Source organism: Notolepis coatsorum, assembly GCF_963971535.1.
Source record: "Notolepis coatsorum genome assembly, chromosome: 15".
Lineage (NCBI taxonomy): Eukaryota > Metazoa > Chordata > Actinopteri > Aulopiformes > Paralepididae > Notolepis > Notolepis coatsorum.
Window position 1 is genome coordinate 1,589,645 of NC_140179.1, and position 12,664 is coordinate 1,602,308.

At 48.9% G+C, this 12,664-nt stretch overlaps 2 protein-coding genes across 2 annotated transcripts in view; one reads left to right on the top strand and one right to left on the bottom strand.

Moving 5' to 3' along the window:
• fgd6 (FYVE, RhoGEF and PH domain containing 6) overlaps positions 1–6,153 on the bottom strand; it is a 49,247-nt gene extending 43,094 nt beyond the window's left edge. Inside the window, 2 exon segments of the mRNA XM_084330495.1 lie at positions 944–3,290; positions 5,935–6,153. Of these exon segments, the coding sequence (XP_084186621.1) occupies positions 944–3,290; positions 5,935–5,944 (2,357 nt within the window). The 5' untranslated portion in view covers positions 5,945–6,153.
• Positions 6,154–6,488: 335 nt separating this feature from the next.
• Positions 6,489–12,664, top strand: part of vezt (vezatin, adherens junctions transmembrane protein) — a 35,908-nt gene continuing 29,732 nt past the window's right edge. The window contains exons 1-2 of the mRNA XM_084330496.1: positions 6,489–6,635; positions 8,143–8,265. Of these exons, the coding sequence (XP_084186622.1) occupies positions 6,597–6,635; positions 8,143–8,265 (162 nt within the window). The 5' untranslated portion in view covers positions 6,489–6,596. The remainder of the gene's footprint in view (positions 6,636–8,142; positions 8,266–12,664) is intronic.

The following is a 12,664-nucleotide window of genomic DNA, read 5'->3' on the forward strand; positions in this document are numbered from 1 at the left end:
TTAAACCCTTCCTGTAAATACACACATTCTGTCCTGATTTTGTGTTTTTTTTATAAATTTTTCTGTTTAAGTTTTCTTATTATATATTTTCTCAATTTTGGCATGTGAAGGTGTGTCACATTTAACTACTAAACTACCGTACTACTGTTATTGTTACTATGTACCATTATGTTCTAGGCACTTGAGCTGCAATATGGTCTGTAAATGTGTAGCCTATAGGCTAATTGATTGACCTGGCTCAACCCTGACCTTTAATGTGTATATGTATATATACCCCACCCCTTTTCACATGTCGTTGACACTTGAAAAAGGCCACAGGCCGAAACGTTGTGTTCAAGTACATTAAAACTTGGGAACACTAGACGGTGTGCAGACTTTTTTTTCACAAACATTACAGATCTATTTCAAGTCTAGCACCCGTGACTACATTTGGGATGTGCGTGAGTCTTTTCTACTACGCCAACGCAACACACCCACACAGAAACCAGGGTGGCAATAATATACCAGCATGGTATTGTTCTACACATAACAAGTCTCCCCCTCGCTTTTTCCATCTTGACCGGCGGGAAATCATTTATAAAGCTCAGTTAGTCGGTCTGTCCCATTGTACTGTGGAAACAATATAAGTACTATAGAGTGATGGCATGACTGAGTTATTTCGCTTTAGGCAACAAATGAACCGACCGACAGAGGCAGAGGCAGGGTACAATGTTGTGCCGCTGTGCCATCCCCTTTGAAACACGAGTCACCGACGTGTCACACAACCTGATACCGACTCTGCCGACGTGTGACTCGTTGCCAAGCCGGAGGAAAGAACTGTTCAGAATCAGTCATCCATCCGCCGCTATTTGTCATCTCGTTCGCGAGGAAAGGCGGCTGGCTATATGCGTCGCCCTAAAAGGCTCAAATTCCCCCTGTGTATCATAAACCAAAACGGCGTTACCTCTCGTAGTCGCGGCCCCCCAGGGATCTCTCGTAGGGGTCCTGCACCTCGTAGATGTCCGAGTCACAGCCGCGGTGTGGCCAGCCCAGCCGCGCGCCGTGGAACGGCAGGTTCATATACTCCGGGATCTCCTCGTACAGCGGGACGTTCTCGTACTCCACCGACCCCTCCGCGCTGCCGTTAGCCTCCCCCGTCGTGTCCTCCCCCCCCGTGGACCGGTCCAGACTGTTAACGTCCCCGTACGTGCCCACCACGGCGCTGGTACAGTCGAGAGAGTGCCCTCCCTTGGCCAGCAGCAACTTGGGCAGATTCTTGACGGACAGCCTGAGTTCAAGCAGCTTGCGGAACGAGAGGCCCCCCCTCTTCTGGCCGTCGACGCGGGTGCCCAGGTCCGCCGCGGAGAACGACTGCGCCCTCTGCTTGCCCCCCAGCGGGGGCGCTCTGCCCTGCGGGGGCACACTGCTCCTGCTGGGTATCTGTCTGCTGAAGAAGGTGACGCAGGGCCTGGGGAAGCGCCAGGCGGTCTTCTCGTGGGGAGGAGGGGCAGGCAGCTCCCTCATGGGGGTGTTGGCGTGGTGAGGAGGGGCGGGCGGGGTGACGGACGGGGGGTGGGCCGCCGGGAGGCTGTGTCTCTGGGGCTTCCTGGGAGGGGCCCTCGGCGAGTCCTCCTCGGTGGACAGGGCCTTCCTGGCCTTCGGCGGCGGGTGGCAGCCCAGCTTGATCTGCTTGGGCAGGCTGTGAGTGATGGGGTAGCGCTCAAAGTCCCCGTACCCGTCCTCCTCCGCCTCCTCCTCGCCGTCCTCCCTCTGTGCCACCCCTTTGTGGGTCAGTGTGTCGGGTTCGGGCCGGGAGAGCAGGTCCAGGGAGTGGGAGGCGTTCCTGTTGAGGGAGGCGGCGGGCGTGTGGGGGGCTATCCTGTGGAGGCGGGACGAGAGGGAGGTCTGACGAGGGGGGGGCATGGGCGCATCGGGATCAGCGTCTGGCTGTTGTTGTTGTTGTCGGGGTGGGGGGGGGTTGTTGTCGTCACACGCGCCCCCCTGTGAGGATTCCTCCCCCCCCGGCGAGCAGAGAGACAGACCGGCGAGACTCCCCCCCGTCCACTCTGCCTCCCCCCCCACCTCAATCCCCGGTGCGAGTTCCTCCGACACCCCCTCCTGCAGGGCACCACTCCCCTCCAGGCAGGCCTGCCTCACCAGGGCAGCCTTCCTGGGCCTGCGTGGGTGGGGGACGGGCAAGGGCTTACTGGGGGGCGCGGGGACCTGCGGGTCAGGGGGCGACCAGGTAGGCGGCGCACCGCTGCACTCCGTGTGAGAGAGAGAACCGCCGGCCTCCTCACCGTGGTGGACCTCCTGGGAGGACTCGGGGGGCGACGGTGTCGTCGGAGAGGCCGGCCGATGGAGGGGGGCGAGAGTGGGGGAGAAAGCGACGACGCCGTCGGAACAGGCTAGCTCAGAGCCATCGTCTGTTATTATCGCCGCGTTAGAATGCTCGGGCCGGGCATCATCAGCGTTCCCGCCCACAGTCTCTGCCCCCTCGGCGGGGGGCCGGTCCACAGAGTCCTCCTGGTGTCTCCCGGCCTCACAGTCCTTCCCCCCCCGCCGCTGCTGTGGCTCGGTCCCCCTCCCGTCTCTGCTCCGCCTCCCCCTCTCCAGGCGCTTCTTCTGTCTCTGGGGTTTGTCCTTGTGGTGTCTAGGGTCGCCGGCGGTCGCCCCTCCAGCTTTATTTCGCCCCCCCGATCCCTCCTCCTCCTCCTCCCCGTTCTCCGTCTCGTCCTGCCGGCCCACCGCCGCCGGCGTTTCACAACCTTCCGCGGAATTCCCATTCCGCCACGACGGGCCGTGTACGACGTCGCCGTCGCTCTCGATTATATCATCGACGGCGTCTCCGTTTCCCAGGCGGCGGCAACAACAGCGGGAGCAGTCCCACAGCCCGCAGGAGGCGCAGCAGGTGGGGATGATGTAGTCCGAGTCGCCGCGCCGGTCTCCGCCGCCGGGCTTGGATAGAATCCCGTTCTTGGAGTTGAGGAGGGAGTAGAGGCTGTCGTCCGACGAGGCCTCCTGCTGATCCTCCTCCTCCTGAGACTGGGCGCCGTAGGGGGGCACACCGGGTTTGGAGGAGGGCGGGACCGAGGCGGAGGGAGGAGGCGAGGACAACGTTTTGGGGATGCATGGTTTGGGCGCCACGGCGGGCTTGGCTCTGGTCAGGGCTGTGGGGGAGGGGTGGGTGAGGACGGGGGGGGGCTGGGTGAGGACGACGACACCTGGCTTGGGGGCGATGGGAGGGGGCGAGGGCTTGGCGGCGGCGACGGGGATTTTAGGTTTGGGAGCCAATGGAGGCTTCTTTACACCTGCGGAGAAAAGGAGAAGGAAAAGAATGAATGCAGAGACGACAACCACTTCCCTAAGTGTCTCTCTTTGAATGGATAACAGAGCACACTGCCATTGAAGCTCCAACTTGCCTATTGTTTCTTAAAAACCCCTGTTTTATACGAGCACCGCGCCAGTATTTTCTTTTATGCGACAGGGTCCCAGGATGAGACCATTACTCATCAGCTGCTGAGGTCAGGCAGACGCCTGCGAACCCCAGCTACTAGGACGGAGAGGCTTAGGCTCAGCTTCTTCCCCCAGGCCATCAGAGCCTTGAACAATGAACATTGAGAGACACAGAAACTGAACTATCCACACACAAGCACACACAAGCACACACACGACACGCACGCTGAGCACGCTCACACACTAGCAGCCACTTTAACACTCATGCCGCACACACGCACACTTATTGCCAAAAGGAAAGGCCACTTTAAATTAGTATTAGCAACAGTAACAGTGTATTGCACTACCAAAGCTACCTAGCATGTCCTATATACTCTGTAAATAACTATGTACAGATACCGAGATGTCACACCATGTTACCTGTTATTGCACAATGTTTTTTGTATTGGATTCTACTATATGTTGTACCACTGTATTGCACATCGTTGCGGGCAAGACCACCCGCATTTCATTGTATACTCGTATGCCGTGACAAATAAAACTCTTGACTTGACATCTTGGGTCCCATGCGGGAGAAGTTTAAGGAGCCCTGTTCTTGCCTATATGCCTAACATGGGTCGAGTACGGATTAGACAGCTGCGAGGGAGGCATGGTTGGGGATTGGGTCAGAGCCACAGAGGCCGACCTCCCCTTAGGTCACAGGGGGGGGGGACTGACGTGGTTCAGTAGCAGGAGTGGAGTATATATGTACATCAAATTAATTTGAAGTCAAGCATTTTGGATACGCTTCTGCAGAATAAAACATAAATAACAAGCCGGTCTCTGTAGACCTGGGTATGGCTGGGGCGGCCACATCTTCACAGAGACACTTTGATACATTTTAATGGCATTACTCTGTGCATGTCCCTCTCTGCTCTGACAGAGTAGGCAGTAAACAGCAGAGCACACTTCTCTCACTGGCTGCAGCCAAGTGGAAAACTGAATTATGAATACAGATTCAGCATTGATTCCAAATCACGCCCCTCTTCGCTGTCCATCGAGGAGCCTGCCATGTTGATCAGTTCCACTGATCTCTGTTGTTGTTGTTGCCTGTTTGGATCAAGAAGAGAGTGAAGCATGATGGAGGTCAGTTAGTAGTAGTGAGCTTTGAACAATGGACATTTGTCATGCGCCTTTTGGACTATAGTAAATCACAGCGTGCTGCTATCTTTTCTTGCTCAAATTAGTTTAGTTGAAAATAGGGCAGGCTGCGACGAGTCAAACCCGATTTTATCCACCATCAAACCTGACTTAAAAGCCGTGCAATGAGATTATATATAGCAGGCCTCGCTCGCTTCTTCTCGCACCGCTGCTACTAGGAACTCCTAGCCAGGCGACACCACCACGAGAAGCGGAGTCATCAAGCGGATGTTCAGCCTGAATGACCCAAAAACCGCTCATTCCGTGGGGGGGGGGGGGGGGGGGAATCTGTACAAGTGGTGGGCCGGTATGGTGGAAAGTGTCCTACTCCTGCTTCATCTCCAAGGACATGTTTACGATGCCTCGCCGAGGAGGAGGCACAGCAGCAATCTGTTGGTATCACGTTTGATCAACTTGTTGCACAGATCAGCAGCGGTACAGCTGTTTTAGAGACAAAGGACTGATGTGAGCCCTGCTGCCGGACTGACAGTGGCTCTGCTGCAACAAGGGATGGAATAAGAGCTGCATTATTATCATCGTGTAATAACAGTTAGGATCCAGAGATGGAATAAGAGCTGCATTATTATCATCGTGTAATAACAGTTAGGATCCAGAGATGGAATAAGAGCTGCATTATTATCATCATGTAATAACAGTTAGGATCCAGAGATGGAATAAGAGCTGCATTATTATCATGTAATAACAGTTAGGATCCAGAGATGGAATAAGAGCTGCATTATTATCATCGTGTAATAACAGTTAGGATCCAGAGATGGAATAAGAGCTGCATTATTATCATCGTGTAATAACAGTTAGGATCCAGAGATGGAATAAGAGCTGCATTATTATCATCGTGTAATAACAGTTAGGATCCAGAGATGGAATAAGAGCTGCATTATTATCATCATGTAATAACAGTTAGGATCCAGAGATGGAATAAGAGCTGCATTATTATCATGTAATAACAGTTAGGATCCAGAGATGGAATAAGAGCTGCATTATTATCATGTAATAATAATCAGTTAGGATCCATTGAAATTGAGGTCGAGTTTTTACCCTCTCTTGCTTTTTCTGTTTTGTTTTGCTTTTTTTTTTTTTTTTTTTTTAGATACCATTATGAATTAACTGTGTAGGCAAAAAATAGATTTAATGCTAACGTCGGCTATAAAGTTCAACACGGGTGTTTTCTTTTCATTTTCTGTAAACAAAGTCAAATGCAAAAGTATACGTTTTTTTTGTTGTTGCTTTAACCACAAATAGCCACTTTGCAGAGCAGGGTTTATTTAGCTAAAGCTCCGTTAGCTGCTCCAGGAAACCAACCTGCGCTCATGACTCCCGACGGGTTCCTTTCTCCATGAGAGTCGAATCACTTTCAATGGAATGGCACGGAATTCTGTGTTTTTTCTTCCACGTTCAACACCATTGTCAGCTTGAAGACCGATTTGCGAGACAGAAAAAAATTACACGTCCATTAGTATTATTCCTCATTTTAACGGCGGATGCGTGGATACATTCTTTATCTTTACTCGTCGTGTTACTTTTTCCATTTTTCCCGAAGTTTTTTAGCCACGGTGCTGTTTCCTTGAGTAGGGTATATCTGCAGAGCCGCAAGCCACGAAGCCCCGCCCACGAAGACGTTGTGGGCTTGCGGCTCTGCAGATATACCCTACGCTGCCAGGGACCACTGTCGCCCGCGGCCACTAGGGGAGCACTGTTTCCTCCCCGACGCTGCCTTCTGTTAGTTAGGGACCACTGCCGCCCGCGACCACTAGGGGAGCACTGGCTGCTCACCCGAGAGGAAGTAACGGGGCGCGTTGGATTCTGGGAATTGGAGTTTTGCGCAAAGTTTGGCTTTGCGCAGCTAGCGACCTGCTAACAGGCTCCTTTTCAACTTCTCTCCCTACCAGGCAACTGTGTCCTTTTGGAAGCGACTACAATTCCAGAATGAGAGACAACGGGTTGGGTATCGATGGCGGAGAGCAATGACTGAGGAGGAGTTTGACGAAGATGTGGTATTTGAGGTTTGTTGTGTTCAAGTCAGCGGTTGTGTGATCTATATTATAAACGTGCAATGAGATACAAATGCTTTGTCACTGACGTTGACATTACTAGCCCCGCCGGCTAACGACAACCTCGCTATAACCCTGTTGCTGTGCGGCGCTGGTATACAATACAACCCACAACATTTGGCTCGTAGTAGCGTTAGTTAGCAAGGTGGTGTGTGTGTGTCTGTCCAGCAGCTCTGGTCTGATGGTCACCAGTGGTCATGAGTCTGGCTGAGCTGGGGCTGCTGTGCGTAATGTTGTCCATTTCATCATCATCATAACTAAGCAGCAGAATAGAACTGGGGTGGGGAGGAGGAGGAGGAAGACCCTATGCGTCGTTTCACAATACAAACCTGTGATTGCTGTCAGTGTCAGTACCATGCGTTCAGATTCCGTCCGACAATGATGCAAGTGAGTAGCTTTTGTGGGGTTTTATATTCATCATCAGCGCCTGCCGCCTGTGGCGATCAGCCACACATATGTCAGAGAGATGGCCCTCCGCCCTCTGCAGATGTGGCCAGATGCGCCTCCTCCTCCGCCTCCTACTAGACAGTTGGCAGAGAACTGGGTCAGTCATCGTTTGGTGGTCAAACTGGAGCATGTAATGCCTCTCTTCCCACTGTTTATTAATAATGGCCAATTTGGCATGCATGCTGCTAACACATCTTAAAGTTTTCTTTGTTCCAACAGCCAATGGAAATGTCTCAAATGGGACTATCTGACTTACTTTATGGACACTGTGTGTGTACTGTACAGTATTTGCAGACCTACTACTTCATATGGATGTATCCCCCCCCCCCCCCCCCCCATTCAGTGGCTGTGGTTGGTTTCTTTTCCCAAGAAAATAATGTTGTCTCATCATGCTGTTTCAATCAACCTAAGTGTTTCATTTTAAATCCATCGCTGCACTGGACTTTGCCCAGATTAGATGCAAAAGGGTCGGGGGGGGGGGGGGGGGGGGACGACAAATAGGATTGCACCACAGCAGGCCAGGGCGCTTGGGACAATGTCTTAGCAAAGTCGGGCTGAGTTTGTCAGCTATTTTGCATATGCAGCGGCGCGCTAATGGATGCTCTTAAGCCATAACAAGGGTGGCAGCTGTGTGGGTGAGAGGAGACAGGGTGGAGCGGTAAACTCCAGATGATGAGTCTGCCTGCCTGCCTGCCTGCCTGCCTGCCTGCCTGCCTGCCTGCCTGCCCGCCTGCCTGCCTGCCTGCCTGCCTGCCCGCCTGGGACTTCCGGCCAGCCGGTGCAAATCAAGGATATGTCGTGTCTCACACTTATCAGGGTCGCGACTCGCGACACCTTCGGATCCACGCAGGAAAACGGGGACGGAATCAGGATGAACGTGTGTGTGTGTGTGTGTGTGTGTGTGAACTCTCAACCCACAGTAGAGTGATCTTCTAATCTCCACATTCCCCCCCCCCCCTTCTCCCTCTCCATCTGTCTCCTATACTCCATCATTCTCTCTCTCTCTCTGTAGAACTCTCCTCTCTTCCACTATCTGCAGGATCTAGGGCACACAGACTTCGAGGCATGTCCGACGGTGACACCGGAGGAGGAGGAGGTGATGGCCTCCCCAGAGGAGGTTCCCCCCAAGATTTTAGTGAGTGATGTACCCAGAGAGTGGCACTGTCTGTAGTATAGGGTTCCTCAATGGGGCCGGTACCACTCACCCCAGGGGGTGTTCATACAGTGTTGGTGGGGGGGGGGGGGCGCTGGGTGTAGAATTGTTGAAAGGCGGGCTGAGATGCTCAAAGGGGGCGCTAGTTTATTTGATTTATTATCATTGTTTTGATATCAGGACATCAACTTGACTGGAACCAGAGAGGAGCCTACAGGCAGTGAAGCACAATCGAAATCCAAAAATCCCACTTCAGAAACGGGGAAAGTGTCACTTTTTAAATCAAAGAAAATGTTAACTTTTTGTAATTTCTAACTTATACAAACTTGGTAGTAAAAAAGTTAAAGAGTAAAAATCTGAATCCAGGAGAAATTAAGATTTTTATTGGGTCCCAATGTTGGAAGCATTCATTTGACACACAACACTGACAACATTGAGCCAACAAACTGAGACAAATAGTAACATTAGTGGCTGAGAATAGGATAAACAGTGAAAATAATCACAAGTGAGAGCTGAAAATTAAACGACAGTTTCAATGCAGTGGGTAATCGAGAGCTGTGGGGGTAGACGTCCAATTCCAAATGAGCACACGATTTTGACCTTCGAAATCACAGGCAGATTTGCGATTCTCCCAGTATAAATGTTTTATCTCCATCCCGCCTACTTGCACGCGTCCGAAGACGAGCATAGAATAGAATAGATCTTTATTTGTCATTGTTGGTACAACGACATTTTTTTAGGAACATCACCACTGGCATACAAACATAAGATATAGCATGTGCAAAATGATAATGTCAATAATAATAGTAATATAGTAATAAAGTATCAATGTCCCAATGTCCTCAATATATAACATACCATCATTGTCCCAAGTGCATTTAGTGCTAGTGCAAATAAATTAATAAATATAAATATTTCAGTCCAGTGAGTTAATGGAAGGAGGGGGGGGGGGGGGGGGGCGTTGACTTGCAAAGGATGAAATATTGTATAGTGCAGCAATGCAAGTCCGGTTCACAGTTATTGTTGTAATGTGGGAGTGGGAGTTATGTCACCGGGGGTGGGATGCGGGGGGGAGTAAGTTGATGTTCGTCGTTGAGCATCCTGACAGCCCGTGGGTAGAGGCTGTTGGTCAGTCTGCTGGTTCCGGACTGGATGGATCTGTACCTTCGACCAGAGGGCAGCAGTTGAAAGAGATGGTTTGCTGGGTGGTACTGGTAGCTGCTATAGTCAACGCTAGCTAGTTAGCTTACCGGGCAGCCTGCATTACCTTTCGAGACACGATGGCAACTGCTGGAGACGGAGATGATGGAGAAACGGAACTGGACGATTCTCCCGCTTCCCCTCAAGTCACTGGTTTGGCAAAACATTTTCCTGACGATAAAGTTAACGTTAACTCTGAGGAGTAACAAAGTATCCATTACAGAGACGACGTTATAGTGGTGCGGCGTAGCTGCCCAGTAAGACAATCGTTCCTCTTGTGATAAAAGCACCAAATTTGGCAGATGTATATTGATAGATATATTGGAAACAAAACTGTATATTCGGCCATAGCAAAAATGCACCCTGGTGGCCGTGGCAGGTATTGTTCTATAAAGCCACCAGGGGTTGGTCAAACCTTCCTATCCCATTGGACCCAATGTAAAAATGGACACGATCTAGATCCTAGTAACTCTGAGAACTAAATAGAATACTTCTACAAAGTAATTGGTTATATATTTAATTATATTGTAATTGTATTATATAGTGCCGTGAATAGGGATGGGTACCGAGCTCTGTACTTTTTATTTTAAAATTGTTTTTTATTATGTTTTTGGTAGATTTTTATTTTGTTTGTACTACCGGGCAGTCCGGTAGAGAGAGAGAGAGAGAGAGAGAGAGAGAGGAGGAACGGGAGACAGAGCGGGGGGAAGACATTCGGCAAAGGACGACGGGTCGGCCGCTTCGCGACGCAGCGCGTTACATGGGTCGCCACTTGGGTCGCCACTTGGGTGCCCCGAACTCTGTACTTTTAAGGGTATCGACCGAATTACATCAGTACTACCGATTACCGATTCACGTTAGATCAATCGGTGCCATATTTCGATGCCTAAGACCTGCCCAGTTAGAAAAAAAGGGGGGGGGGCTCTCTCCCTCTCTCTACGTTCAATGATTTAAAGTAGCCAAAACGTTACACTATAAATACTAACTGGATAGTTGATGATATGTAAGGGATGATGTATGTAACGTATGTATGTAATGTAACGAGGTCATTGTCGCAAAATAATTGACCGAGACTGCGTTTTGGAACACAGAGGCGCCGCGCCGAGGTCAATTATAGCTATTACATTATCCCGCTTATTACAGGGCTAACTTACTAACAATATACGTAATTCATTTCACACCATCGACAAGACGAGATCAAATGTAGACGCAGTTGTTCTGTGGCTCCTCTGTCATCGGCGGCAGGTGTGTGGACTTGATTGCACCTGATGTAGTGCAGCTGTGCATAATGGGTAAAGCTTAGCTTTCGTGATTGCGATCGAAATGCTTGATTGTGATTGGTCAATAGCGCTCTGTTGCCCCTAGCAGCGGTCATTATTGCGCGTAGCGATGAATTGTTGAATAATTGAATGAATGAATAATTGACCGCTGCTAGGGGCAACGGAGCGCTATTGACCAATCACAATCAAGCATTTTGGCGAATGTTAAAATGCCATGTAATAAAAACATTTAATTTCATTATCTGAAATAGTCTAAAATCATTGTGTGTGTGTGTTAGGGCTGGGAGATATAACGATATTTATCGCGATATTTTTTTTATAATCGATATTAAAAAATATATATATATATTTTTTTGTGTGACCTGCAACAGGGCAGTTTTAAAACCAGAAACAGTGGACAGACTTGTCTTTCTTGCCTGCAACTTAAAGTAATGGTTTTGCTTGTCCAAATGACAATACTGACCAAATTGAGATTTATTTGTCTCTTGTCCATTTATTTTGTTTGCTTTCTAATTTAAAATACAGTTTGAAACCGTCTGTACACAGTAGGCTATGTGTGCTAGCAGAACTAGACTCCAGTCACGAGTCACAGTGCACATGTGCGGTGGTTTGTCCACCAAAAAAGCGCCAAAAGATTGAAAATAAACTAGCAGAGCCAGAACTGTTCAACTCCCCTGGAGCCACAGCCAGCAGAGAAGCCGGTTTACTTTAGCTTTTAAACCAGCTGCAGCCTGAGAACTGGAGTGTGAGGGGATGTAACACTAAAGATGGCGGCAACGACAAAGAATTGCTGCAAAATAAACATACATCTGTTGTTTAAAAAAAAAAAAAAAAATTTAATACTTAGAACAATATCGATAATATCGAGTGATATGATATTGTTATCGATACCGTTATCGCGATATCATTTTTGGCCATATCGCCCAGCCCTAGTGTGTGTGTGTGTGCGCGCACATCCCATCTCTGGTCTTTGGAAAGTATTTACTGAGGATGGCCAGATAATGTTGATATTTAAACTTATAATTATAATATTTAAAATAATAATACATAATAAATGCAACATAAAAAAATCATTGTAGGAACAGTTTGGGAGAGGGAGGTAGGGAGTGGTTTTAGTTTGTGTGGTGTGATAACAATGTTGAAATGTAGAAGTTTAGACTTTAGTTTTACAGAATGTACATTTCTTTATATAATGAAAGTACCGAAAAGGTACCGGCGGCTAACGGTATCGGTTCAAATGTGAACGGTACCCAACCCTAGCCGTGAATCAGTTCTTGTAGTATAATTTTGACAGATGGTGGATACTAGAGCAAACAGTTTTTAACGCTGTGGGTCAAGCTGTCTACAACATGCATACAGGGAACCACAACGTCACACATTAGCTAGCTAGCTAGAGATGTTTATCAAAAAGGTTGATGATTGATCATCTAATCGTTTGTATGACTATTTGACCATATGGCCTTTAGGTACATAAAAAAAATTGGTTATTTCACACTTGATACCACGTAGACTTATCTTTTTAAAAGAAGAATGTGAAAATGTAAATGACAGTTGATTGTTACAAATCAAGACTTGATAGTTTTAACAATGGCACAGTCTTAGTGCTGAAAAAGGTTTAAAACTAAAATGTAATCTAACTGTGGCCTTAAAATCGAAAGTCAAATCGAATTGTGGATTTGGAGAACCCGGCAACCTGGTCCCCTAGCGGGATTCGAACCCAGGCCAGGACCTTCTTGCTGTGACCACTTTGTCTTCTATCTGAACGCTGAGGGGAATACGTCCTAGTGATGCTTGGAAGGGGGAAAAAACTCTTTCTGTGTATCTTTCTGTCTCTCTGTTCTAGAGTAGAACTAGGCTAAATGCGATTCACAGAGCGCTCATTCCGCTATGCCTCTCTGTCT